This window comes from Radiomyces spectabilis (assembly GCF_025331425.1).
Source record: "Radiomyces spectabilis strain NRRL 2753 chromosome Unknown BYT42scaffold_1, whole genome shotgun sequence".
NCBI lineage: Eukaryota > Fungi > Mucoromycota > Mucoromycetes > Mucorales > Radiomycetaceae > Radiomyces > Radiomyces spectabilis.
Genome location: NW_026251926.1, coordinates 2,902,789 through 2,929,102, shown reverse-complemented (window position 1 = coordinate 2,929,102; position 26,314 = coordinate 2,902,789). Strand labels below are relative to the sequence as shown.

At 43.3% G+C, this 26,314-nt stretch overlaps 9 protein-coding genes across 9 annotated transcripts; 3 read left to right on the top strand and 6 right to left on the bottom strand.

The window, feature by feature from the left end:
* Positions 1 to 350: 350 nt before the first annotated feature.
* On the bottom strand, positions 351 to 1,108 carry BYT42DRAFT_610034 (uncharacterized protein; the record flags this gene model as incomplete). The annotated part of the gene is made up of 2 exons (XM_051571346.1): positions 351 to 442; positions 1,039 to 1,108. The coding sequence occupies 2 exons, from the start codon at positions 1,106 to 1,108 to the stop codon at positions 351 to 353; spliced, it is 162 nt and encodes a 53-aa protein (XP_051428843.1).
* A 738-nt stretch (positions 1,109 to 1,846) lies between these two features.
* Positions 1,847 to 3,684, bottom strand: BYT42DRAFT_488013 (P-loop containing nucleoside triphosphate hydrolase protein; the record flags this gene model as incomplete). The annotated part of the gene is made up of 8 exons (XM_051563846.1): positions 1,847 to 2,101; positions 2,166 to 2,231; positions 2,310 to 2,390; positions 2,454 to 2,517; positions 2,580 to 2,720; positions 2,792 to 2,885; positions 2,945 to 3,546; positions 3,620 to 3,684. 8 exons carry the CDS (start codon positions 3,682 to 3,684, stop codon positions 1,847 to 1,849), a joined length of 1,368 nt encoding a protein of 455 aa, XP_051428842.1.
* Positions 3,685 to 4,865: 1,181 nt separating this feature from the next.
* Positions 4,866 to 5,840, top strand: BYT42DRAFT_554168 (uncharacterized protein). Its single transcript, XM_051566558.1, has one exon. The coding sequence runs from the start codon at positions 4,882 to 4,884 to the stop codon at positions 5,662 to 5,664; it is 783 nt and encodes a 260-aa protein (XP_051428841.1). The 5' UTR covers positions 4,866 to 4,881; the 3' UTR covers positions 5,665 to 5,840.
* BYT42DRAFT_554167 (WD40-repeat-containing domain protein) lies at positions 5,841 to 8,946 on the bottom strand (the record flags this gene model as incomplete). The annotated part of the gene is made up of 9 exons (XM_051566557.1): positions 8,854 to 8,946; positions 8,639 to 8,786; positions 8,205 to 8,566; positions 7,793 to 8,137; positions 7,355 to 7,705; positions 6,844 to 7,273; positions 6,477 to 6,763; positions 6,028 to 6,355; positions 5,841 to 5,948 (listed from the first exon to the last, which is right to left on the bottom strand). Exons 1-9 carry the CDS (start codon positions 8,892 to 8,894, stop codon positions 5,844 to 5,846), a joined length of 2,397 nt encoding a protein of 798 aa, XP_051428840.1. The 5' UTR covers positions 8,895 to 8,946.
* Positions 8,947 to 10,152: 1,206 nt separating this feature from the next.
* BYT42DRAFT_554163 (uncharacterized protein) lies at positions 10,153 to 10,545 on the bottom strand. Its single transcript, XM_051566556.1, has one exon. The coding sequence runs from the start codon at positions 10,499 to 10,501 to the stop codon at positions 10,208 to 10,210; it is 294 nt and encodes a 97-aa protein (XP_051428839.1). The 5' UTR covers positions 10,502 to 10,545; the 3' UTR covers positions 10,153 to 10,207.
* A 4-nt stretch (positions 10,546 to 10,549) lies between these two features.
* Positions 10,550 to 12,746, bottom strand: BYT42DRAFT_554162 (uncharacterized protein). Its single transcript, XM_051566555.1, has 3 exons — positions 12,037 to 12,746; positions 10,986 to 11,971; positions 10,550 to 10,913 (listed from the first exon to the last, which is right to left on the bottom strand). The coding sequence occupies exons 1-2, from the start codon at positions 12,383 to 12,385 to the stop codon at positions 11,004 to 11,006; spliced, it is 1,317 nt and encodes a 438-aa protein (XP_051428838.1). The 5' UTR covers positions 12,386 to 12,746; the 3' UTR covers positions 10,550 to 10,913; positions 10,986 to 11,003.
* A 1,560-nt stretch (positions 12,747 to 14,306) lies between these two features.
* BYT42DRAFT_591640 (vacuolar sorting protein 39 domain 2-domain-containing protein) lies at positions 14,307 to 17,466 on the top strand (the record flags this gene model as incomplete). Its single annotated transcript, XM_051570557.1, has 13 exons — positions 14,307 to 14,423; positions 14,517 to 14,772; positions 14,834 to 14,914; positions 14,983 to 15,453; positions 15,475 to 15,860; positions 15,958 to 15,995; positions 16,062 to 16,203; positions 16,268 to 16,463; positions 16,573 to 16,623; positions 16,681 to 16,783; positions 16,844 to 17,138; positions 17,227 to 17,318; positions 17,382 to 17,466. 13 exons carry the CDS (start codon positions 14,307 to 14,309, stop codon positions 17,464 to 17,466), a joined length of 2,313 nt encoding a protein of 770 aa, XP_051428837.1.
* A 190-nt stretch (positions 17,467 to 17,656) lies between these two features.
* On the bottom strand, positions 17,657 to 20,861 carry BYT42DRAFT_554158 (glycosyltransferase family 20-domain-containing protein). The gene is made up of 6 exons (XM_051566554.1): positions 20,191 to 20,861; positions 19,968 to 20,099; positions 19,773 to 19,898; positions 19,329 to 19,693; positions 18,618 to 19,199; positions 17,657 to 18,555 (listed from the first exon to the last, which is right to left on the bottom strand). Exons 1-6 carry the CDS (start codon positions 20,732 to 20,734, stop codon positions 17,830 to 17,832), a joined length of 2,475 nt encoding a protein of 824 aa, XP_051428836.1. The 5' UTR covers positions 20,735 to 20,861; the 3' UTR covers positions 17,657 to 17,829.
* A 1,451-nt stretch (positions 20,862 to 22,312) lies between these two features.
* Positions 22,313 to 24,228, top strand: BYT42DRAFT_39884 (uncharacterized protein). The gene is made up of 9 exons (XM_051563382.1): positions 22,313 to 22,545; positions 22,650 to 22,778; positions 22,844 to 22,895; positions 22,950 to 23,182; positions 23,255 to 23,361; positions 23,431 to 23,496; positions 23,559 to 23,629; positions 23,701 to 23,997; positions 24,103 to 24,228. Exons 1-9 carry the CDS (start codon positions 22,501 to 22,503, stop codon positions 24,168 to 24,170), a joined length of 1,068 nt encoding a protein of 355 aa, XP_051428835.1. The 5' UTR covers positions 22,313 to 22,500; the 3' UTR covers positions 24,171 to 24,228.
* The last annotated feature ends 2,086 nt before the right edge of the window (positions 24,229 to 26,314 follow it).

Below are 26,314 nucleotides of genomic sequence, written 5' to 3'. Positions count from 1 at the left end.
AGATAAAACCCTTTTGGTCAACAATGAACGGATATTGGATCTGGTGAATCCACGCACAAGTTAAATTTGTTGAGTGAATGTCCTTTTTAATGAAAAAATACATGATATCCTGCGAAAAAAGGAGCCTGTTAACGTAAGGCGCTATTATCGTTTATGAGCCTATACACTATGTCAACATTATCCTATAGAGAGATGCCCAGCAGATCAAATAACCAAGCTCATGAGAATGAATAACGTTCCTTCGTTAAGATGTCATGGACGAATGAGATATGCAAGGCCGCTTGTCACTCTCAAGAACTCATTTTCCACCCATGGCAGGATCACGAGAGTTTCCACAAATTTTCTACCGGTTAATCGATATTTGCTTCGACAACGAATGTGGCCTCGTCGGTAACAAGATGCATGGATCCAAACTCATCCGTGTTCATAAGATCGTCGTACTCTAAATCCTTCAGTTAGAATCTCCCCAGCTAACTTGTCAGAAAGTTACATGATATGCACCACTGTTGCTTTCCCCATCCAAGGATGAACAAATTCATGTTCCAAGAACTTGAGATATTTGGACCAATCACACGCGACCTTTGAGATGTGAAAATCACTCTGCACCAGGTTTCAAAAACAACGACCCACTGAATCGTTCAATGAGCGTAAAATGTAATTTCAAATTCAATTGCAGCTCGACATTGTGGAAAGTTCTTAATGAATCCGGTATGAAGACATTAAAAAATAATGAAAGACATTAAATAAAAGAATTATTATTTTGTACATAGAGATATCTTGCAAATAATTGACAATTACGACACCATTTGGTAAGGGAATGGCCATGAGCTGCATGTCGTTACACAGCTTTTTGTCCCAGCTCATGGCCTCCGTTAGCAGCACGGACATAGGCGACCGATGGCTCTGAAGATACCGGTAATACACGATACAACGGCGGAAACAAGAGAATTCAAAAGACCTGATGAGAGAGAGAGAGAAGTTAGTTGGTAAGCTCACACTGCATCTAGTTTCCGGTTGACCTGTTCAGGGACACTTTACCTGCAATAGCACTAACAATGCCACTGATCAGCGATGCCACCGAGGTGACAAGGCCGCTCAAGCATGACATGATCGACCCCATATTAAATAGATAGTTGTAGAACTTGTCAGAGTAATGAAAAACTTGGGGAAATGTCGATCAACATACCTTATATACTTTTTTTTTTCAATATGATTTGAAACTGAGTGGAAAAAAATATAATTTGTGATTCAATACGTCATGACGATGTAAGGATCGTCTCGGAACTTTTGTCGAACCTTTTTTCGGGCTCCGCATGACGCTCGGTTAACTCACACTTGGTCGTTGCTCGTCCCCTGACAATCAACTAAACCGACAAAAAAAACATTCAAGAAAAAATCATCTGATCTATGTCCATGCGTTAACTGTATAAAGAAAAACAAACGTAATAAGAGCATAAATGGGTCAATGTTGACTCTTTTAGGGTAAAAGCAAACAAACTGTCCATCATCATTATACACGATGTCATTTATGTTTCTAATGAAACATTCAATCTTTTTTTTTTTTGGTTTTTTATTTTTGGACCTTAATTCCCTTGGATGGTTGATGATGATGGTAAGAGTCTAAATGGGAGTGATGCAATTTAGGACGTGGAGTTTTCTTCTTGCCCGATTTGACAAAACTACGCAAGGAACTGTCAATGAGCGATTCACATTTTTCCTTGATTTGCAGCGCTTGGTCTTGTTCCGTCACAAAAGTCTCGGGGAATCGCAATCTATGGAAAGAATAACATGTTTCCAAATCAATCACAAACCATATGACGCTAATTGCCAGAAAAAAAAATGGAACTTACGCTAGCCACATGTACAGCATAATGGTTTTATGAGCCAGTTCTAATTCTTGTAAAGATTTCGGCTCGCGTGGAGGTTGTTTAGGCAACGTAACGACGGTATCCAGCGTGCATGTATCGCTGTGGCTGTGCATCTCTGCAAAGCGGGCCACAGTATCCAATAATTGTTCGTTCCGAGTGCTCACTGGGGCTGTGGAAATAATGTACCGGTCCCGCAAATTCAGATCAACGTGATTGATGGCTTCGGCAATTTTCTAATTGCATGGATTCAATACCCGTCCTAAAAAAGGGGGAATGAAACCTCGATCCACCACTTACCTTCTGATCCCCGAAATTACAGAGGAAATAAGAACTTTCGACTGATGCCATTTCTTCAAATTTTTGCTGCAAACTCAATTCAGTGGTCTGTGTTTGAAACCTTTGCATCATCGGTCCATGGGAAAGAAAACCACAGAAACTTACCAACAGATTGGGGAAGGATTCTTGAGGCATCTGAACAGCAAAAAATTCCAACATGTCCACCGTAGGTTGTAACCCAGCCAACTGTTTATTTTCCGTTATTCGCTACTCCTTTTTCTTTCCGTTATAAAAATTAAGAAAACGTACCTTTAGATAATGGATCGGTGCCTTCATGGCCATCTTGACATAGTTTAAATCTTGTGGATACATGCTATTTTATGCATGTTAAATCCATCTCATGACCCAAAAAGTCTCTGTATGCAAACTCCTTACGTGGTAACTTGACCGTTGGCATAAGTTGTACCAAAGCGACCTGCTCGACCAGCGATTTGCTTCAGTTGAGGTATACTCATATAGCGATTGGCATGTCCATCGAATTTCTTGACAGTCGAGAAAATGATACGTTTAATATTTCTGTCATGATTTAATGAGTATCATCATCATCACTATATCCGTCGAAAATCTCTCATTTTCTCCACACTTACAAGTTGAGACCCATTCCTACAGCATCAGAAGCGACAAGCACATTCACATCGCTTTCCGGGTCATTGAAAGACCTGGCTTGCATCGCTCGCGTCTCTGTGTTCACATATCAGCGATCATTTTGATCTTTCGATACAAATACGTTTCATCGTTACCTGGAGGAAGAGCGCCATACGCGACGGCACATTTCAGTCCTGTTTCCTTTTCAATTTTCGTTTTGATCTCAAAAATTTGACTGCGAGAAAATGCAACCACGCAATCGCCTTTACGGATTTTCGTCCAATTGCGATTTAATGATGCTTCGTTGATAGTGACGGGAGTCAAGCGCTCGTACTCGTTGACAACGACTTCCTCGTTGAGAGACTCGCAAATGGATTTGATCAGAGGCACAGCGGCAGGTTCGCCGCACAGATGGATTTCTTTGGCCTTTAAACCTAGTAATGCTTGGGTCCATGCCCAGCCGCGAAGCGGATCGCCTATCATCTGGATCTCGTCAATGACCGCCACTTCCATACGTCGACCAAGATTAGCCATTTCCACCGTCGAACTTGTCATCAGGCAAGCTTCATCCATCACCCGTTTTTCTTCGCCGGTTAATAAATTGCAAGTGATGCCTTTGGCGTTCATTTTTTCGAACACTTCGTGAGCCAACAAACGCAAGGGACCGCAATAAATGCCAGATTCGGCTTCTTCCAGACGTTTCAACGCACGATACGTTTTGCCGCTATTTGTCGGTCCAACATGAAGAATGATTTTTCTAAAGGACGCAGAATACTGTTATGAGATTTCGAGGTCTCCCAAGCTCATCCAATCCTTCCATTGTTTTATACCTCTGCATTTGTCGTGCTTCGGGGAACCATTCACCGGGAAAGCGCAAATCACTGAGTTTGCGCATAGATCGGTAATGTTCAATGACGCTCTCAGGAACGTACGGCTCTGCATATTCATAGAATGAAGCTAAAATGGCCCGATCCACACCCTCTAGAAAGAGATCCAATTGTTAGATTGCAAACAACATTGAGGCGATCATGAGATCTGCTTTGTCATGTCATTGTCACGTACCATGGCCTTGGTGTACACCGAGAGAGGTACGGATATACGAAACACTGCACTGTTGCATTTTTCCAGCCAGAACCGCTTTTTCGAAGCCAGGATAGATCTCGTCAAACAGAGCTTTATCAATGCCCATCACCTTTAACTTTTTCGAGATCCCCGTGTCACGCTTAAATCTCTTTAAGCGATTTTCCAAGACTACACCATGAACGTCAATACCGATCCTTTCATACCCTTCAGCAAGGTCGTACCTTTGATCGTAGCCTCCTCCGATTTTGGTTTTTTTGATAATGTATGGGGTTGTGGTATCCGTTGATCGATCTGCGGTCGAGCAATACGACAGATTGCTGGGGTGGTAGCTATGGATCGTCGTACCAAGATTGACTGTCGTGACCCATGGTAGAATGTACAGATGCTCTGACGAATCGGAATACGGAGGATGCTGTTGCGCAGCATTCTATGTGATCGGTATCGTGCTCAGTGCAGTTTTTTTTTTTGTTCCCGGCTGTTCTTCCTGCCATGAAAATTGACGCAGATATGTCGGCACTTGTGACCGTCTCTTGGGATTTTTCGAGTGCATTTTTTTTTTTAGCCTTGCATGACTCGCTCTCGTATGACAAGAATTTCTGTATTGCTTTAATTCATGACAAAACAAAAAAGAAAATTAAAAAATCCATCTCTCCTGCAGCGTGTCAAAGTAAACATGTAACAACGTTTTTCACGTAGCAACGAGTAACTAGCGCAAATAAGGCAAATGGTTGCATACGAAAAAAAATAAATCGTGGCAACGCTCCTCTTCATCTTCGCCCCTTGAAAATTTCTGTGACTGAGGCGTTACGGGGGGCGGTTTGACATGGAGCTGCAGCTGAGATTCAGTTACCAAGGATCTTGTTAAAAATAGATGTTTAACATCTCGGAATAGATGGATATGGTTTAGGGGAGAAACCATATCGGATTAGGCAGTCCAATGGTAACTAAGCAAGGTGATGCGGATGGAGGTACAAAGATTACTGAAAGGTATATATTCAAATCATCCTTCATGCTAACCTTCTTCTTTTTTCTTATTATAGTCATGCATTCCATTAGCTACTTTACTCTTCTCGCTGTCACGCTTGGTTTCGTCTCGCTTCCTGGAGCGTCCGCCGCTTCGGCCAAGGTGTACGATAAATGTGTTACTCCTGGTACCTTTGCCTTGACCTTTGACGATGGTCCTTACAAGTACTCTTGGTCACTGGCTGAAAAATTGGAAGCCGAAGGCATAGCCGCAACTTGGTTCGTCAATGGCAAAAATTGGGTCAACGTAGCTACCGACAAAGTCGAAGTCAACGGCGAAATGAAGACCTACAAGCAAGTGCTGCAAAAGGTCCACGATTCTGGCCATCAAATTGCTAGCCACACCTACAGCCACAAGGAACTCGCCGGTCAATCGAACCAGGTGATTCGCCGGGAAATGCAGAAAAATGAAGACGTTATCCGCTCGGCAATTGGCAAGCGACCCACCTTCATGCGTCCTCCCGCTGGCAGCCTCGACAAGAACGTTCTCAAAGTCTTGGGTAGCCTCGGCTACCACGTCGTTCTTTGGGATATTGACTCCAACGATTGGCGTACGCACAACTTCGAGTCAGAGCAAAAGGAATACAAGTCTGTGCTGGATAATGAATCGGAAAAAGGAGGTCATATCGCTTTGAACCATGAAGTCTACGACCAAACCATTGATGAACTGGTCCCCTGGGTCATTGATTACGTGAAAAGCAAAAACTATCGATTTGTCACCGTGGCTGAATGTTTGGGTTTCCCCAAGGAAAGCGCCTATAGAAACTAATTTTTGTTTTTTTTCCCCTCAACTATCATTGTACCGGCAAGACGCCATTTTCCCCTCATCGTCTTGTTTCCTACCTTTTCTTTTTTTTAGCCGTTCTCCTTAGTTTTTTAGAAATCGCATCTATTCAGACAATTAAACATAGTATTTATTTCAGTGACAATAATGAAAAGGATGAAAATTTATTCTTGAGCATGCAAAGTATAGTCTACAATATAAGATTGTGTAATAAGATCATCGATACGTTGATAATGGCGATCGGTGTAGGGCAGTAGTGCATCGAGAATCTACCAAAATATGGCGCAAGTCAGAATCAATGTAACATCCCCCATGGGAGCGTGTTATGCAATGCATTTCCCCCCTTACCTCTTTGGCATTGGCGATTTCCACTAATTCTTCTGCACTGTGGGAAGACAGTAATGCATATAATACGGATTGCGCGATATCTGAATGTTTAGCATTGGTATTCCAGTCGCGGATGTAGCCCAGTAATTTCTCGATTTGTTCTTGGGTCATTTCTCCCACGATGGAGTCCACTTGTGAAGAGCCAGTGATACTGCTGTCCCCTTCTGGTCGCGATTCCATCACTTCGCGGAAAATCTTTAGCAGTCGGAAAGGTTGGTTCAATGACAAGGCCAAAAGAATGGCATTCAAGTAATCCTTTTTGCGCATAAAGTTTTGTAATTCTTGTTCTCTATAAAAATGCAATAGTAGAGTAAGCCACTAATTTCTTGCTTGCAAAGAACAAAGAAACGGCCAGCGATTTTTTTTCCCTTTTTTCCCTCGGCTATATGATTCAATTACCCCGTACTTACTTGATGATAAACTCTTCCTTTTCTTTCAATTCTTCCTCCTGTTCTTCCAAGGTGACGTCCTCCCAGAAATTGACAACGGAATCGGCACCACCGGAAACCACAAACTTTTCGTCTTTTCTGGTCGTTAACGCCCAAACTTTCTCGGTATGATTGTCAAGGGTATTCACACACTCATTGGTCTTGATCGTCCATAATTTGACTAAACCATCCGATCCTGCCGAAACGAGCTGAACTCCCATGGTTAAAAAGTTGACTCTCAGAACCGAATTGGTGTGGCCCTCAAATGACTAGAATAGTTCCAAATTGGGTCAGTTCATCATAATAATACGCTATTTATGGTTACCCGTTTATGCCAAATAAAGTTTACCTTTAAGCATGAAAAGTCTTTTAAGCTCCAAATCTTGATCGTCTTGTCACTTGAACTTGTGGCCAGGACCTGATCCACAGGCGAGAACTGCGCACACCAAATACCGCGCTTATGGCCACGACAAGTGCCCACCAATTCGCCAGTGTCGACATTCCAGATCTTGGCCGTCTTGTCTTGCGAACCTGTCGCAAAGAATTTATCGTTGGGAGCTACGCAAATAGTATTGATATCTTTGTCGTGCGCTTGATGAGTGTATAATGAGCGTGGATGAAAGTCGTCTTTAGGCTGATCCCAGTTGATCTCGCGTAAATTCCAATATTTGATAGTGCGATCCTGACTACCGGTGATCATAAAATTTCTCGATCTTCGGGACATTGCTACTGCACCGATAGGGTTGGTGTGACCTACACAAAGACCAGCACAGACATATCTGTTTCCAACAAAAAGAAGAAAAAAATAAAAAATAAAATTAATGGAATGCATATAATCATCTGACATCAGGCATCCATACCGTTCAGTGGGATCTTCTGCTTCTACATTGATCTTCCACACTCGTGCCGTTTTATCCTTTGAACCCGTCACTAAAACTTCGCCGTCGGTTGATCGGGCCAAACATATGATCATATCTTTGTGACCGTAGACCAGATCACAATCTTGCGTTTCCACATTATAGACTCGGAGTTGCTCGCTATTGGTCGCTGCAGCTAAATGGGTCTCGTTGGCGCCAACATACACCAAATCCACAATTTCGTCATTGTAACCGACGATTTGCTTGACACGTCGCATTTGGTTCTGAATGGAGTAGATGAGGATATTCTGATCGTTCGTGACCGCAGCGAGATTTTGTGATCGTCGACAGTAGCTAAGTTACAAAAAATGAAGCCAAATCAGTCGATTGATTTCCCACTCATCACCATGGCAGAAGGTCAACTTTTTTGTCAACACTTACATGACATCTGAAATGGTATGTTTGCTGTTATTTTCCGCGGTTTGCTCCTGAACAAGTTCGCCCGACTTCAAGTCCCATAATCGCACCACGCCCTTATCACCCGCTGTGTAAAAGATTTCGGCATCCAGCCACTTGGCATCGTAATGACTCAAATCCGTATTCTGCGACAAAAAGCCGACTGTTTCAAGCGTCTCGTAGATAGGATGAGTCGCTTTCAACTTGCTCGCTTTCCAATCCCAAACGTTGACAACTTTGTCACGCGAACCCGAAATCAACAAAGATCCATCCGCCGAAAAGTCGAGTCCTCGGATAACGCTAACGTGGCTTCGCAAAACAGCAATGCAGCTAATGCAAGTCAAACAAGTTAACAAGATCGTTTCCCACCATCAAGTGTACACTTTTTTTTTGTTACCTTCGCTTTTGCAAATCCCAGATACGAATCTGACAATCGTCCGCACCGGAAGCCAGGTACCATTTGCCTTCAAAATGATGAAATTTCACAGCCGACACCACGCCACCGTGACCCTTCAAGTTATGCGTACAATAACCCTTATCAATATCCCACACTTTGATGGTAGCGTCTGCCGAACCCGTAGCCACCAATGTAGAGGAGGGATCAATATCCATGACGATGATAGGCGCCTCATGCGCCTTCAATGTACGAACGCATTCTCCGCTTTCCATATCCCAAATACGCATATTTAGACTTCGACTTGCGCTGACGAGATGCTTTCCGTCGGGTTTAACCGCAAGCGTGGTGACAATCTCGGTATCCTACACATCCATGTCAGTTTTCCGCTGGTGCACGATCGTTTTCTCTTCGTAAGCAAATGAAAAACTACATACGCCAGCCAATCGATGCACATTCTTGCCTGTAGCAAGTTCAGTCACTTCGATATCTTCGTTGAGCGTCGAGATAATGAGCTTTTCGTCGGAAGTGATGACCACTTTGCCACCGGTGTAGATCGATTCGATCGTTTTGACCGATTTGAAACTAGATCACAACACAGATTGAATTGGTAAACTTCCCGAGTGACCCTGTCATTTGAGTAGAGTCATACCTTGTCTTCAGCATGGGTTTTTGTGCAATATCGTCCGCCATGATGTTAGAATTCAACAAGTTTGTGCTTCAAGCAAACCACTGCAAGTGAAGTGGCATCCTTTTTCTTTTTGCGAAATACGAAGAAAAGCAGTCATCGCAGGCTTTTCGCTTCCGCCTAAAAGCGGAGATCAAACGTCTCAAGTTCAAGCGTAACATTATCCAATCAAATGCAGCTTTCGCACCCGCAGAGGTTGCGCGGCCCACATTATTCTACGTTGATGCTGCCAGGACGACGAACTCGCTGTATAAAGGTATAGCTCAACTGGCCGAGAGGCAATGGTATTATGATTTAAAACTCAGTCGAGGTCATATCGCATTCTATGTCATTTAGAAAGTAAAGAACGATATTTGTAGCTTGTGAATAAGAATCATTCTGTATCACAGGCAACAACTGCCTTTTTTATCATTGAGGACTCCATGTTTGGATACACACCATCTACGCTGTTGATCTGCTTTATCAATATTAAGAATTCAGTGACCAGATGAATCAAGTTGCTATCGTGCGATAATTGATCTTGGCTGTATTAACGTCGCGTGCCGATTGCCACCAATTGCAGTTCTCTCCTTAACACGTTCGGAACATCAATTAGGAAAGTCCGGATACATGAATGTTTGTTTTGAATGGCAACAACTGAATTCTCTTCGGCAGAATCAATTTAACCGCTAAGGTGAATGAGTTTCTCTCCAAAAAGACTTCATTCTGAGTGACTCGCCAGTTCATATAGTGTCGTGGTAAACATGGATTGCAATACGTCATACTCCTTGTAGCACTTGTGTAAAGCAAGTATCCCAGTCCAGAAAATTGTTTGAATATCTCGACTTTTGTACCATACTGTCTACTTATATTTTCCGGCATTGGTTGGATAACCTGCCGGACGATGGGTTATCAGCAGCAAAATGCCAGCACACTCTAAATAACTCGAGTAAAAAATAATGATAATACAAACGTCTATAAATTAAATAATCGTATGTGTATGTTCAGATGGGTGTCATGATCGAGGGAAGAGCTTCAACGAATGCTGTCGTCGTCGTCCTTGGCAGAAGAGCTGGAATGGTATGAAGGCGGGTGATGTTCCAATGATAATTGGTATGCGGGTGGTGGTGGATTATATTCGATACTGCTTCGTATCGATGGTAAAAAATTGGTAGGATCGTGGACCCTTAGTGTGGAGGGTATGGAACTTGGACGCGGTTGTGCTAGAAAAGAACTCGGAGGGATTCCCATTGTGGATGGATTATACGTCTCCGCAGTGGATGCTCTCTCAATATCTTGGTCCTCGCTATTTTCGTCGCTGTGGTTACTGTTCTCGCTTTTACCATCGTGTTTCGTGTCGCGCAGTGCTCGTACCCACCATATATAAAGAATGATCTTTTTTTTTCATCGTAAGTCTTACTCGTGCAACGGTGTCTCCAAGGGAACAATGACCTACCCAGTAGACAGCGTAAAAAAACAGCAACGTGCCCAGTAGCGTCCATATAAACCACAGAGGAGGATAACCTGTGCGACTGTATAGCAACGGCAGCAATATCGTCAACAGAATGAAAAAGATCACGTATGCATAATGGAGCGGTAAATGCCAGGCAGAACACCGTGCCTTTTTTATCATAAAAAATGACAATAGCAGAGAAGCGAAGAAAGAAACAAAATGAGCATTGGAAAGGAAAAAGTCATATTATCCCCCCAAAAAAAAGAAAAACTTTTGGCATGAAGGCCACTCAGGTTTTTTTCTAAAATCACGAGATCGGCATCTAATATCCTCTTCCTTCTCCTATCCCTCCTTGAATTTCATCAACAGACCGATAGAAATCGTCCGTTCTCCCTTTCAATGCCATGATAAAATATTTCATTCTTTCGCTTTCCCGCTGAGCAAAAGATGTATTTCGGGAAAAATAGGTCGGCCGCCAATATTTCTAGTATGTAATACACTTGTTGTCAACTCGTAGTCGGGGGACGGTCGAACCAAGCCCATCCGCTTGTTTACCAACGGTGTTTTGAAAAAAGATACACAAGTGGGTGAAGCAAGTAAAATACATAGTACAGAATACACAGTCGTCTTTTTCTAACAGTCGTATAAAAATTCACGACACAAGTGTCATAGCAGGGCCAATTTATCGCGACGGCGGCGGTTGGCTGGACGATGAAGGTTCTTCTACTGTGTCAGTGGACGAAGGAAGCAATGGTTGGCGCCACATGGCTGGATTTTGTTGCTGCATTTGCTGCTGATGGTGAAACCAGAATGCTCGCATAGGATCTGTCCATTCGTTATTCCAGGCCGAGGTGGAGGATGAAGGGGGATGGCGACGCAGCCTTCCAAATGTAAAGTGCGGATTATTGGGAGTAAAATAAACAGGCACCCACAACGGTGGCCCTAAAGCGTTTCTATGATCGGTCGCATTCGTCTCATCTTCGTGGTCGTTGGAAACGCTGGCAGAGACACTGGAATCGGTTTCGCCGATTGTTTGTATACCGCGAATTTGTGTAACAATAGCATGTTCGTATTTCGGTGGAGGCGGATCAGGATGGTAATAGGAAGGCGGCGCTTCCTGTTGTGATGAAGGCTGCTGTGATGAGGAGGTGGAATGGCTTAATGAAGGACGGCCCCATGAATGATCGGTTTGCGCCATATCAGGCGCATTGGACGAAAAGGATGGTGGAGCCGTGCTTGGCGTAGATGAAGTGGACGGAGGGCGCTGTGAACCGCCAAACAATCGAACACGTGGCCAGAACTCCGATTGTTTCCACAGTTTGCCGATCCAAATCAGACATCCTACAAATGTGCAGGAACAAGCGATAATAAGTGCAATAGCCGCAGGGGAATGCACGGCGAAATCATAGCCGTGACCATCTTGTCGATGTGGATGGTTGCCATGGTCCGGTCTAGCGTAAGGATGGGTTTGGGTTGGATCCGGCTGGGTGTCGGGCGGCAGCAATTGACCCGGAACTGGAGGAGGCAACCCATGTTCGCTTGCCAGCATACAAGTTGAAGGATCACAAGTGAGGTTCTGCCACGCATAGGTAACAGTTGCGTTGGATGTTTTACGGTATTGATAGCATTTCGAACTGGTAGCACAATAATCTGCATTAAGAAACAAAGGATCAGTGTTGACTTCTCTTCTTCTTTAAGGGCGCAAAAAAACATACTGCCGCTGTTATCATTGCCGCTGGACAGACAATAGTCATACCAAGCATAGATGTTTGTTGTACCGAACTGGGTGGTATTGCAAACTTGATGCGTATTGGAGGAACCGCTTTTCGGGAGAAGAGGTGGGATATACTTGCTTAAAATACAGGAACTTTGAAGACACATGGCACAAAATTTGCAGACATCATCCGCTCCACATGTTTGACTGGAAATGAAAGCGCAGCTATCATCGTCGTTATCGTCTCCATCATCTGCAAAGTCCTCTTGAGCGGCCGCCCCCTTTATCCGAACGATTCCATACAGAAGCATCCATGTTGTGGAACGATAAAAGTCAATGAAGGAAGGCATACGGTGGGGTGAAAATAATGGGAAGGTGCACGGTGGCGACGCCTTTTTACTTTTGGGTCAAGCAAAGAACAAAAAAGAAAGAAACAAAAAAAAGGAGATGAGAATGCTCAAACTGAGATACTATGCATAAAAAAAAAAATTCCTGTTCGCAGCTGAGCGCATATCACGCTAAAAGACTCGGTCCTTTATGTGATATTCCATGTTCACTGGATGACTGGTGTAAGATGAGCAGGGAAAAAGATGAATAGTTGAAAACGTTGCTGTCACCTAAAGTTATTCATCTTTTTGGATCCTTGTTTTTACCAGTGGTCGTGATCAATGGCGGAACCAGTGTTGATAATGTTTCATCAATCAATTATCAAATCAATAAAGGACCACTGTTTGAAAAAAGGTCATATGATTGAACCGATAACGAAGATAAAGAGGTGGACCATCTCATCTCGCTGTCTATGTGTTCGTTATTATTCCTGTGGGTTCATTTTACTTTAAGCTTATTTAGGTAATTGTTCCAAGCGCGACATGACCATGAGATGCAAGGCCTAAAATGAATTCAAGCATGAAAAGGGGCTTGACATACGTTGACCCACCGCATCAGCGATCTATTTTAGCTTCTGATACCATGGCACCCCTCATCTATACGTCGGAAAGTGTCAATGAAAAACCATACCTGGCTTATCTTTTCGTCACGGTGAGTACCAAGATGAAACTTCTACGAATTTGAGTACGATATTTTTCTGATAGATAGAGATGTGGCCTAGAGATAATTAGGTTAAAAAAACCAAATTCGCAAAAAGACATCATCTGTCAACTAAGAACGCACATCAAACAGCGTGCCGGAAAGTGCAATGCAATAAATTGTTAGTCACTCCAGAAATAGCAAACCAAAATTTCAAGGTCTGATAGCCTGTTCTTTTGCAACTTTCACTCACCGGATAAAAAACTCTAAATACAACGTATAATAAAAGTGATGATTGAAATTTTCAGAATTTTGACTCCAAAACTGAGTGGTGAATATTTCTCTAAAGGCAAATTATTGTTGCTTACTTTATAAACTGATTTTTGTGAGACAAGCGTTGAGCGTAACATCATCTCAAGTCGTTTGTGCCACGCTCATGCAAGCAGATTTTAAAAGCTTAAAAATTGATTTCATACAGCAATAATCGCTTCATTACCAGTAATTATCAGCAGATAGTAGCTAACTAACTGACAACTGGTCTTATGAAAGAGACCATGGTCTCCAGGTTAGAAAGTGTTGAAGCCAGACCCCCATGACGGCATGATTTCCGCGGAGTGAGTTTGTGACTACGATCCCCAATAGGGTATGCAACTGCAGAAACGGTGCTCCTTCCTGTGTCAGGTATTCTTCAACTACAGCAGACCATGCACGATGCTTTCCAAGTGACTACGGTGGTCGATAAAGTGAGCCGTATCGAATCTATCTTTGCTCACGGTAAACCCATCATGCAACACCATGCGAGGCACGTTCGCCAAATTCATCCAACTTTCCTTTTAGGCGACCGATTGCTGATTGGCACCGGTCTTGGCCACTTGCTCGTTTACGATATCAAGGAACCTCTTGGTAAGTCCAGCCTGTGATGCATGGCAGCGTTCTCTCAAATCTCATTGTTCCCCCGAAATTCCCTGCAGTGGCCGATGATAACGAAGTGCCCGAGGTGACGTTGGTTCAGACGCATAAGACATTTTCAAAAAAGCCCATCGAACAACTGGATATTATCAAAGAAATCGATATGCTCGTCTCACTCTCCGGTATCTTTTCGAAACCAAAGAATATGGAAGAAAAGATGGAACTTTAACAGAGGTTTCGGTAGACGGTTTGGTCAGTTTACATGATCTTCGCACTTTTGAGCTCAGAATGGCTTTGGGCAAGACAAAAGGCGCCAACTTATTTGCCATACAGACCATGGTGGAAATGAGCCCGCAAGAACATATCCCCATGCTGATTACACGCCTCGGCGTCGCTGTCCGAAAAAAACTACTTGTGTTTGTATGGAAAGATACCGAGTTCTTTGAAACAAAGGTAAGCATCATCCAGGAACGAACCATGTTATTTGAGAAAAAGTGATTAATTCAAATACATCGGCCATCATGGGCATACTTTTTATATATATAGGAACTGAATATACCCGATCGAATCAAAACCATGGCTTGGGTTGGAACGACCAAGATCTGTCTTGGGTTTGCCGCCGAATACGCTCTCATGGATGTTGAGGAAGGTCAACTCACCGAACTATTTGCGCCCACCGGCCCGGCTGAGGCCGGTCCTATGAGCACGCTGAACAGCTTATACAACATGTCCATTGGATCTCGTGGTGGGAAACCGCTGGTCACAAAGATTCCCAATAATGAAATGTTGCTGGCACGCGATCGTAAGTTAACAGAACACTGACATACCCAAAAGTGATCAGAAAAAGTAATTGTATACCACAGATGTCAGTATATTTTTGGGATTGGACGGAACGCCCACACGAAAAGTCGGTATTGAATGGTCGGGAGCGCCCGAGCAGATGGGTAAGCGGTGCCTTGGCTCTGAAATGGATCGCGTAACTTTTATTGATGTCCATCTTTTTTGTTTGTAGGGTATTCGTATCCTTACGTCATTGCCATTCTTCCAAAGCACGTGGAAGTGCGCAACATTCAGACCTTGGCACTTGTGCAGCAAATTGACTTGCCCAATGCAAGATTTCTGAACCAAGGAAAGCTCGTCTATGTGGCAACAACATCCCAACTATGGCGTTTGACGCCTTACAGCTTCTCCTCGCAGATCGACCAGTTGGTGGAAAAGCATGAATACGAAGAAGCTGTAAGCTTACTCGATCAAATCGACGCCGTACTGATAGACAACAAGGAAGAAAAACTACGATCCACTCGTACTGCGTATGCTCATGACCTGTTCCAACATGGAGAATACGATACGGCCCTGAACTTGTTCCAGGAACTCGACACTCATCCAGCCGAAGTCATTGAACTCTATCCTCAAATGATTTCCGGAAGCCTCGCTAGCGAGCCCGCCGGAAAAGAAGATGAAGAAGTGCTCACGGCGCCTGTGCGTAAGAAACGGCCGAATGAAGATCTTCAACAAGAAGACGCAGTGGCACGTCCTGAAAGCCGCTCTTCCATGCGAAGCAAAGCCACAACAGCAACGGCGTTAAGTTCTTCTCACAAGCATGAAGTGGTGCCTCTCACAGGTCTTAACTTGCACGACGCTGTCACTTATCTGATCCGCTTTCTAACCGATAAGCGACAGAGATTGTCCAAGAAATTGATGGGATCCCCTCACTCTTCACAACCCCTCAGTGAAGACGTTCGCAAAGAACTACTCTATCAAGCCTCTCTTGTCGATACAGCTTTGCTGAAATCTTACATGATGACCAACGATGCGCTTGTAGGACCACTGCTCCGTGTCCAGAATCATTGTGATGTCAAAGATTGTGAGACTATTTTAATGGATAAAATGGTACGTGAAAATGCTCGTTTTCGCACGGTTTCTCAATCACTTACCGCCCCTCTTTCAAAGAAATATAAAGAGCTTGTAGACTTGTACAACTGCAAAGGCTTACATGCAAATGCTCTTGATTTGTTGGCCAAGTAAGTACGACGAGTTCATCTCATGAACGAACGTTGGATGATTTACCTTTTCTTTTTCTTTATGAAAAAGGCTTGGACAGCAATCCGATGGTCCTTTACGTGGGGTTTTACCAACGATTCGATACCTGCAACGTCTAGGTCTAGAGCAATTCGATCTCGTGCTGCGTTATTCAACCTGGGTTCTTGAAAAAGATCCCAAATTGGGAATGGATGTAAGTGATGTAGACCCTCCAAAATCCTATGTGCTTCAAATCGTATTCAACGTGATGCTCGTAGATTTTTATTGATGATTTAGCCGAAGTGGAGACGTTTCCACGACAGCAAGTGCTGGAACATTTGGAATCCATATCCAATGACCTTGCCATACAATATTTGGAATATATTATTGATGAATTACGAGATACATCGCCTGATTTCCATAACCGACTCGCCATTGCTTATCTGGAAAAAATCGCTTCAGAAACATCGGCGGGTATGTAGACATGATTTAAAATACAGGCTTGATGCTTAAGCTTACATGTTTTGGGTTTCTATAGAAAACAAAGAAGCTTTGCGTGGCCGTTTATTGGCGTTCTTGACAGGATCAACGTACTATCGTGCGGAAAAAATCCTGTCTCGACTACCAATGGATGGTGAGCGGATTTTGCTATAATGCTGTGAAAACATATAGCTCACAAGTGACTGGACAGGTTTATTTGAGGAACGGGCTATTCTATTGAGTCGGATTGGACAGCATGATCAAGCGCTTGATATCTACGTGTACAAGTTGAAGAATTATGCCATGGCAGAAGAGTACGTTTTCATCCGCGTATTGTTGCTGTTGAATGCATTAACTTATGATTATGTTTATAGATATTGTACAAATATTTATCGCCAAAATCCGGAGCAAGGCGAGAAGATGTACCTGACGCTGCTCCGCGTTTATCTACAGCCAAGTAACCATCAGCAACCGTTACTGGAACCTGCGCTGGATTTGCTGTCTCATCATGGCTCCCACATTAATGCATCCGAAGTTCTCTCTATTCTTCCTTTGCCGACCAAATTGCATGGCCTATTTCCCTTTTTTGAAAAATATATTCGTCAAAGCAATCGAAGCAGAAATATGGATATGGTCGTAAGGAACTTGCTGAAAGCAGAACAAATTCAGGTAAGATGAACGATTTTTTCGCGACTATGCATGATTTTCATCTGGTTTTGTGAAAAAAATTTTGGCCCCCTGGCTTGTAACTTCACAGGTTGAAGAACAACTTATGCATTATCGATCGCGCGCTGTAAAGATCACTGAGGATCGCATGTGTCCGCAATGTAATAAACGCATCGGGAATAGGTAACGATCAGTTAACTTTCATCCACTGCTGCTCCAGAAAACACTAACATCGATTCGTGTTAGTGTGTTTGCGGTGTTCCCCAACGGCATCGTCGTCCATTATTCCTGCAAAGAAAAGATAGAGCAGACACAGTGGAAGCTCGTATAAACAAACAATCCATAATGTCGATTCTAGGTGATCGCACTGTATTTCTTGTAACGAATAATAACGTATCCATATCCTCATATCGATAATTACATTTTCTTTGATCACTGGAAATCCAACCCTCTTCCGAGAGATTGAAGACACTCCAAATAAATAGTGTGGACAACATAATGGTATACAATTTACATTACAAGGGGGGGGGGGGTTTATTAGAGGCATGCATGGTTTCAAAAATAAATGCATATCATTAGATGCGAAAAGTTTTGTATCTACGTTTAGAAAAAAAAAGAAAAAACTATGCTATGTGGTGATGATTTTTACAGTAATAGTACACTTTGTATAAACCCTTGCGTCGTCTTTTTTTTTTTAGTTATCGGACAAAGTTCCCAACAAGTCAACAAGCTCTTCACTGGTATTAATATGCCACTTGGCAAGCGTCTTCTTATCGGCGGGGCCAATGGTGATGGTGAAACTGAGCATGTTCACACCTCCAGCATCGACCTGTTGAAGAGCCCGGAACATGTCTTCATCCGTCTTGTCGTCACCAGCGCACATGGTGAACTCAGCATTGGGATGCTGGGCAACAGCACGCTTGATCACTTCACCCTTATTGATCAGAGTCGGACGCACTTCCAGATTCTTCTTTCCAACCAAGGTCTCAATTGGTAACTTGCCAAGGATACTCTGTTCCAGGTGGTTTTGCAATTCGTTGGCTTGGAAGGCGCCGAAACGAGGTTCGGCCTTGCGATAATGCCATGTCAGCGCACATCGTTTCTCTTCAATGAAACTGCCAGGCGTACGTTCCTTGTAGTATTCAAAAATCTCCTTGACATCATCCTTCCATGACATATCGACCTGATCAATGACACTAATCCAGCGATCGCTACCGGGATCCTTGATGAAACAACCGTGTTCGGCCGACAAGCCCAAGTTGGGAATATGGCCCACCCACGAATCCAAAGTGTCTTGATCTCTTCCAGAAACAACCCACACGGTGTTATGAGGATCCTCACAAAGCTTGGTAAGGTACTTGATCATCTTTTCAGACGGTCTGGCGTCTTCTGGTGTCTCGACAATAGGCGTCAATGTACCCTGGAAAAAAAAAACGTGAGTACAAAGAAGTTTCCCTTCGTCTTGTGTAAAATTCCTCTTACGTCATAGTCAAAGAACAAGAGACGATGCTGGGCTTCCTTGTATTCCACCTTCAATCGTTCTCTGTCGATTTCGCTGGTGGGACCCCAGTTCTGGTTCAAGCTGCTGATGACGAGACCTTTGACCAAGGATTTTGCCCAGTAAGCGGCGGTATGCGAGTACACAAAGCTTTGAAGTTGCTTGTACTTGATGAGTTTCTCTTCATCACTCATGGTCAAGCATTCGGAAATAGCGCGCGCAACACCAGCGTAATCCCAAGGGTTAACAATCACCGCCGCACTCATACTGCGAGCGGTGCCGGTAAATTCGGACAGAATCAAAGGACTGTGGCGTTTTTCTTGCGCGACCACGTATTCCAAGCTGGCGGTATTCATTCCGTCGGTGATGGGCGTCACCAAAGCAATGTCGGCGACTTCCAACAAAGCATAGTACTCATCGCGATCAATGTGTTGATGGAAGTGAGCCACAGGACAAAATTCGAGCGAACCGAACTTGCTATTGATACGGCTCACCAATTCAGCGGCCTTGTTTTCCAAACGAGCAGCATCAATGACGCCAGGGGAAGTGACTTGAATAAGAACAACCTAATGAGAAAATTTCCAGATGGTTAAGAATACAGAGGGCTCGATCCAAAAAAAAAAAAAAAAAAAAAAAAAAAAAAAAAAAAAAAAATTCACACACTGCAGCGTGGTGTTTGGTTTCCCAATTTTTACCTTATCACGCCATTCGGGGTAATCAGTGAGGAACTTTTCAAAAGATTCCAATTTCTGCACGACGCCCTTGACGGGATCGAGTTTATCTCGTCCAACAATGATTTTCTTATCACCGTATTTCTCACGGATGGCCTGGGCCTTGGGAGCGACACCGGGACGGGAACAATTGTACTTTGTACGTTCGACATCAATACCAATGGGATAGATGCCCAGAGCGACCATAACGCCATTGGCATCAATACCGGAAGGTGTGTATTCGTAGCCCAGAATACGAGTACAGTTGGAAGAGAAATGACGAGCGTAATTGTAGGTCTGGAACGCGATCAAATTGGCTCCCAGCATACCTGAGAGAATATCCTTACGACCTACACACAGGACCGAATCCACTTTGTGAATAACCTGTTTTCTTTTTCCTTTATTTACCCACAGAAGAGCAGCACTTACGAGGCAAGCATCTGAAAAGTTCGGAACTTGGGAACGGTGTATGGATGAAAATGCCGATCGGAGCGTCGGGCAATAATTCGCGAAGCATGTGTGGCACGAGCAACAGATGGTAATCGTGGATCCAAACTTGAGATCGATGACGACAAGTTAAAATCGAGCGGAGATTGATCAGTCCCGATAATTATGACAACTTACCAATATCGCCCTCTTCATAGTGTTCGGCAACTTCCTTGGCAAACACCTCGTTGACAGCAACATAGTACTCCCAGAATTTCTTTTCGTTGATAGAATCGTCCCACATCATGTAATGCAAGAGGGGCCACAAAACTGAATGGGTTTCAGGTGAAAATGCGGTCACGTTAGTTACTCCATTCCCCTTGCCACTTATTAAAATTTATTGGATCCAACAAAAATTTACCTTGCTTGCAGTAACCTTCATAATGACCTGCAGCCATATCGCTCTCGAGGAAGATTGGTATCATGTCATGTCTTGAGCGTAACAATTGTCGTAAGCTTTCACGCTGTTGGGGACCCACATCTTCAGCCGGGATAGTATCCTTGTGGTTGGTCAAGATGTTGCCGGTACCGCCAATGTACAAGGTATTGTAGTTCTTCTTCAAAGCGTCCAAACCAGCATACATGGCTGAATGACCTCTTCTTTGAGCGAGTCGCCACATGGGAGATTCTCCCAAAGCTGGTACGGTGGATCGTCGTCTGGCCAAATGGGAAATAGGTGCAGCATCACTGAAATCTTCACTTCCACGTGCGCCCTTGGATTTTAACGCGCCAATCTGATGTAATTTGTCGGCCGCCGTCAACTCTTCACCTTCGGTGTGAAGGATACAATCAAAAGGCACCTGGTTGACCACATGGATCACCTTGCCGGAAATAGGTGGAGCGTCTTCACTTTGCAATTTCAGCACCTTTTGCAGACGATCGATATCGTTTGTTCCCTGAGCCATAATAGCGATTCAAATTAAAAACGAGGTAAAAGCTTGAAGGAAAAAAAACAAGAAGAAGAAAAAAAGGAAAATAGAACTGGAGTTTTGGTGAATCGGATAAAGTAAAAAGACGAATTTCTATGGAAGATGATTATATAAAAAAAAAAAAAAAAAGGGATGACGATGGATTGACAGAATGAAACCCCAAGGGGGCTTCCAATTTCATTCTCCGCATACGGCTGTGGGTTTTTTTTTCTTCGAACGGGATTCATTTGGAAGCCGGCCGAAAAAAAAAAAAAAAAACCAGAACAACAGCGTCCAACCATGATGACCTTTACCAAGACTTGCAAATCATCCTTCATACCATCAATGCTCTTTCGAAACCATGATCTGGTTGTAATCAGGATAAAAGCATGTGTATAAAAAAGAAATCAAGACCCTTTGGTGAGATGATTGTTGCGAAGTAGGCTTATTTCCCCACTGAGTGCATATTGTTTGCCAGATTTCTATGATATGCGTTCCATGAGATAAAAAAAAAAAGAATCTCAGCCCGACATAACGTAATCAGCTCATGCTAATTAAAAAACTCAGTCATCTAAACAAGACGACGGCTGTTTTAGTATGCTCAGCTTCTTGTTTTCATAATGATGTTAATTAATACCAGGCGTAGTTCTGCTTGCACATCAAAGAGAATAAGTATCCTTCAGGCAGATCCGTATACTCGAAATGGGCAGTGATACAACCTGTTATACACATTGTTACACTTTTGTTTAATCCTGTTGTGATCGAAATTAAAAATCAGTGAGTGAACCCTTAAAACACACTCGTTTGTGTCAGGAGTGTAATAAAACCCGCACAAATAGAGCCATAAAAACATCACGTCGGAACAACTTGCAAAAAAGAAGCTTTTTGCGCAGAGGCCACTACACCACTATCATCTCCTCTGTAACATACTGCCTATCAAAACCTGATGTTAGATCCGCCGCGCTCGCGCACACATACACATGCACATAGTAGTAGCCTGGTACCATTTGGGACCTTTCAAACTTAGAATTCTCCCATCATATTTGGATTTGTCTATATGACAGCATTTGTCAATCCAAAATGTACACTGTAACGATATATCAAATGATTGATCCATTTTGATTGGGTGAAAATAAAGGTCACAAAGAAAATCCGAATGCGGAGTTTGGTTTCGCGGTTCATTGTGTTGTGCGTGTGCGTCTGCTGCTTTCATCCTCAGTCTCCTCTTCACCCTGAGCTTCTCTGAACTTCCTTTTTTATTCTTTTTCCAACTATCTATTTCATTCTCCCCCACCCTCCGTCCTTTATACTAGGATCATTGTGTGTTCTTTGACTAGAGGTTAGTTGTGAATCCCTGTAGAGGTGTTTTTTTACATCATTCCGGCTTTGTTTTGTTTTGTGCTTCTGTTTTAGTTGTTTTGTTTCTTGTATTTTTTGTGAAAGATGCCTGTTGTGATGTTGTACCATTATGCTATGGAACAGCTGTAGGAATTTCTTCTTCATTCGACTGTATATTGATTGGCGCACCAACTAAGTGTCGAGGAAGAATAAAAAGAAGAAAAAAAAAAGAAATAGCACAGGGAAAAGCCCAAAGATTCAGAAGCTCAGATTGCTGGCATCGGTCCCTTTTCATTCACACCTTTTTTCTCTACTGTTCTTTCGCTCTGTGCCGTAATCATTCCTTGCTAAGTTTTATCCGTAAAATAGGGCTTCTTTCTTTTTTCCCATAATCTCATTAGTTGGCACTTGCACATCATATTACTATGGCGGACGAATTTGATATTTACGGCGACGACACTTTCGACCAGGTAAAAAAAGAAAAGAAAAAGAAAAAAGATTTCATATACCCCTCCGCACCCTCATTGCAGTAACACTTACATTGAATGGCCAATCTATCATCCTTCTCCACTAGACGGACGATATCCTAGATGAGATTGTCGGAGAACCTTCAGCAAGGGAATCAAAGCGACGTAGAACAGCACAACCTCCTCCTCGTGGGGCCGACGATGATCTTTTCGACGATTTTGGCGCTAACGTAAAGGTAAGTGGATCCGTTATTTGGGCGCAAGGAAAAAAAGGCAAAAAAACTAATATCGATCCTTGTAGGATGACAAGCCCCAGAAACAACACAACGGACGAGCAAACAGTGTACAGTCAGGTATGGAAACGACGGACGGAATCGGACCACGGTGCTCACGCAACCATCGAATAGACGATTACAAACACGAGTATAAACACAAACCGCCACATCACATGCATGATGGTAGCCGATCACAGGACGCCTCACCTCACAAATCTCCAATGTCTTTACCCCATTCCTCCAGCAGTCATCGTAGCTACGTAGATCCCTTATCCGCCAAACGCGAACCGTCACTGGCATTGGCTAACTTGCGAAACGTGGTCAATACACCTACCTCATGCATTTATATCGGTGAATTGGCTTGGGTAAGTAAACCGCCATCCAGAGCAGAGGAAAGCAATGATTCTCCTTATAATTGACCTTTTGCACGGATCTAGTATATTACGGACGAAGATGTGAAGGCTCCTCTGAATAATGCAGGCATCGGGGCAGAAATGAAAGAACTGACCTTTTTCGAACATAAAGTCAACGGCAAATCACGAGGGTAAATGGATGCTTATTTTTGGTCCAAAACATGGATTATAACCATATACTGACATTCTTTATAATCCAGTGTGTGCTTTGCTGAATTCACGAGCGCGGAAGCCGCTTCACAAGCCAAAGAGATTTTGGAGACAACGTAAGTTCGTTACTCAGCGATGATATTCTAACATGGTGCTGACAAAGTTGCTTCCTTTACAGAGAGTTCGGTGGGAAACTTCCTGCCGTTAGTTTCACGACCTCTACCAATCCTTTCAAACATTTACCAAAAGGTACGCTTGGATCATGAAAAGGGACGTGTAGTCTAGAAAAAATGACGAGCTGATTTTTTGTTTTGTAACAGAACCCGTGTCAAAGACTCAAAGAGTGCAGCATACACCTCGTATGAATAATTCGGTACCAATGATGGGAGCCAATGGTGGCTTCAATCCCATGATGGGAGGATTTAATCCTGGATTTGGCGGTGCGATGAATATGGCTTACGGTGGCTTCCCGATGGCTCAAGCTGGATATGGTATGATGCAGCAGAATGTCCGTGGACGTGGCGGCATGCGTGGTGGCAATCCATACATGAATCGTGGGGCCAGTATGATGGGAAGAAGTGGTGGAAATTACATGAGCGAAGGAGCTGGCTTCGGTGGTAAGTGAACTATCTTCCATGACCTGCACATGGCGTCCTTTGCTTCAAATTATTCCCGCTTGCTAACTGTATCCTGTCCCATCTCCACATTTAAAATACAAAAAGGCGGCATGTATATCAATCCCGCCTTTTTCGAACAGCAACAAGGAGGCGGAGGTTTTGGTGCCCAATAAAATTACCATGTTGAATTTGCAATCTCTTTTTTAGTATACTGAAGAGGTATCTGTAAGAATGCAGAGTTCTCTTTCTTTTATGAATATAAGGGCTCGATAGTGAGGATCGTCATATCTTATGGAGCAACAATATGTCCATTCGCAAAAAGCTCTTTTTTTTTTTCCGTCGGATACAATGTCAATCCCTGAAATTCGTCAACAATACTTCTCATGCCCAAGATCGTCAACTCTGCACAGTGTGCATGATGCGCGAGAATCACTTCGGAATTGACTATCGTGATCGATTGCCACTCATTTTTCATTCACACTATTACCCACAGTTGATGAACAGGGATTTGCTTTCCCATTTCGAGTAAAGAGTCGATTTATCGCATGTCGTTGACGCGAGATTTTTCATAATCAAAAAAATTGAAATCGATCATACTGCCGTTGGTCCTTCATCTTTGTCTTATGCTGCTATCGAGTTGTCGAGAAGCGGTACAATTGTCGCGTTCAGGACCTGAGTTAGGTCCTTTAGCGAGTTTTACATGGAGCCGTGTCAGAAAGTGGATAGTGACCCGAGCATACAAAAGCCTTTTCCTCACAAAGTGAACGTAGGGAGTATAAATATAATATGTCAGCGGACGACTACCCCAAATAAAGCCATTAGTAAAGCGAGTTTGATGGTCTTTGGCGATTGCTCTTTCAAAGGACTCTTGATCCGCCACAGCGGAGAAAGGGACTCCATAAATAGTGAGGACGACGATGTGTTACCGTTTACAGGTTCAAAGCAGTAAATGATGAATCCTTGGTGTGGTTTTTACCGAATCGGCTGATGATTTGTGTCTTCTGTGCGACTGATAATCAATAACCGCATTGACCTGTTTTTCCTTGATGATCGGACATGAACTCCGAGCTCGTGTGGTACATCCAAAATCCCCTATTGGCGCGATTATTCTTCGGATAAGAGTCGTCCAGTCAGCTGACGGACGTCGGGAACACGCCATGGGGTAGGAGCTATCTTCTTTTTGTTCAACCTGGATTCCAGCTCAGGGGACCAAAACGTGGGAAATCGCGTGGAAATCATCCTCAGCTCCGTGTGTCCGCAAACCCAACAATTCTATTGTACTGCACCTCTTCCGTAATACGGTCTAGAAACGGTCTTTCCAATGCGGTGGCAAAAGGTCAGAGCTTGCCTTTTGGTTCTCGGCAGAACAAGTTACCAAGGACGACTGGGAAAATGTTGGATTACGAAGCCCACCGAATGTTGCGGGTGATTATCCCTGAATCATTGACATGGGCGCCACACAATTTGCTAAAGAAAAACATTGGGCATTTTACCATAATTCTACTTTGTGGTAGATTGTTCGGGCATATGTGACACACAGACCTAGGGCTATACTACAACTAGGTGATGTCAGCGGTGCATATTTTCAAATGCACAGCAGGCTACTACAATTTTTATAAGATAGAATACGGATAACATGCGAGTTTAAGATATGATGATCTAACAATGCGAATTCAGTAGTCATGATGATGGGGACCAAGTTCACATGATATAAAAAGACAAGCAGCAGCAGATTGGCAGAGGCAGTAGGAATCGGTAAGCAAGGCTGGAATATTCGCAATGAACGGATAATACCAAGCCATTTGCTGCTTTTATCTCATTTTCCTGCTAGCCTCTATTTTGGATCGATGTAGCACCAAGTTCTCCGGAGTCACCTTGCTCGTGGATATGTGCCAGCGCTAGAAATGGACAAGAAAGTTCTTCACAATGTCCGGCACATAGTGTCAGCTTTTCGGCCCCGAGCATGAAAGCGGTGAGAGGGCCATACTGTGAATCGGGAGCCCGACGATAGCCAGGAATAGCTTTTGGAGGGACCGAAGATAGGCCAAGCTTTCATTTCTGCACATGTTTAGATGGTAGAACTCATGTATCAGGGTTTAATAAATTACATACGTTTTCGCCATAGTCTACTTCCCAGATATTTCTAACTCCAAAACACCACTTAATCTTATAACGTTTTGAAAGTTATATCGAATGCTATGTTCAACTCTAGATCCGATCCATGAAGAGCATCACCAAATCTGTTATTTGCAAGACTACATTGAATTTTCCATCCTGCTTTTATATTCTAGAATTTTAATATATATTTGATTCATAT

Excerpts from the sequence above, each read along its gene's own strand:
- BYT42DRAFT_554162 (XM_051566555.1), bottom strand. The coding sequence starts at position 12,385 with ATGCCTTCCTTCATTGACTTTTATCGTTCCACAACATGGATGCTTCTG. Across the intron at positions 11,972-12,036 it reads CGGCAATGATAACAGCGGCA|ATTATTGTGCTACCAGTTCG; the intron begins GTATGTTTTTTT and ends TTCTTAATGCAG.
- BYT42DRAFT_554158 (XM_051566554.1), bottom strand. The coding sequence starts at position 20,734 with ATGGCTCAGGGAACAAACGATATCGATCGTCTGCAAAAGGTGCTGAAA. Across the intron at positions 19,694-19,772 it reads ACTTTTCAGATGCTTGCCTC|GTCGTAAGGATATTCTCTCA; the intron begins GTAAGTGCTGCT and ends TCCTGTGTGTAG. Across the intron at positions 18,556-18,617 it reads TCTTGTTCTTTGACTATGAC|GGTACATTGACGCCTATTGT; the intron begins GTAAGAGGAATT and ends TTTTTTTTCCAG.
- BYT42DRAFT_39884 (XM_051563382.1), top strand. The coding sequence starts at position 22,501 with ATGGCGGACGAATTTGATATTTACGGCGACGACACTTTCGACCAG. Across the intron at positions 22,546-22,649 it reads GCGACGACACTTTCGACCAG|ACGGACGATATCCTAGATGA; the intron begins GTAAAAAAAGAA and ends CTTCTCCACTAG. Across the intron at positions 23,362-23,430 it reads GTCAACGGCAAATCACGAGG|TGTGTGCTTTGCTGAATTCA; the intron begins GTAAATGGATGC and ends TTTATAATCCAG.
- BYT42DRAFT_554168 (XM_051566558.1), top strand. The coding sequence starts at position 4,882 with ATGCTAACCTTCTTCTTTTTTCTTATTATAGTCATGCATTCCATTAGC.
- BYT42DRAFT_554163 (XM_051566556.1), bottom strand. The coding sequence starts at position 10,501 with ATGATAAAAAAGGCACGGTGTTCTGCCTGGCATTTACCGCTCCATTAT.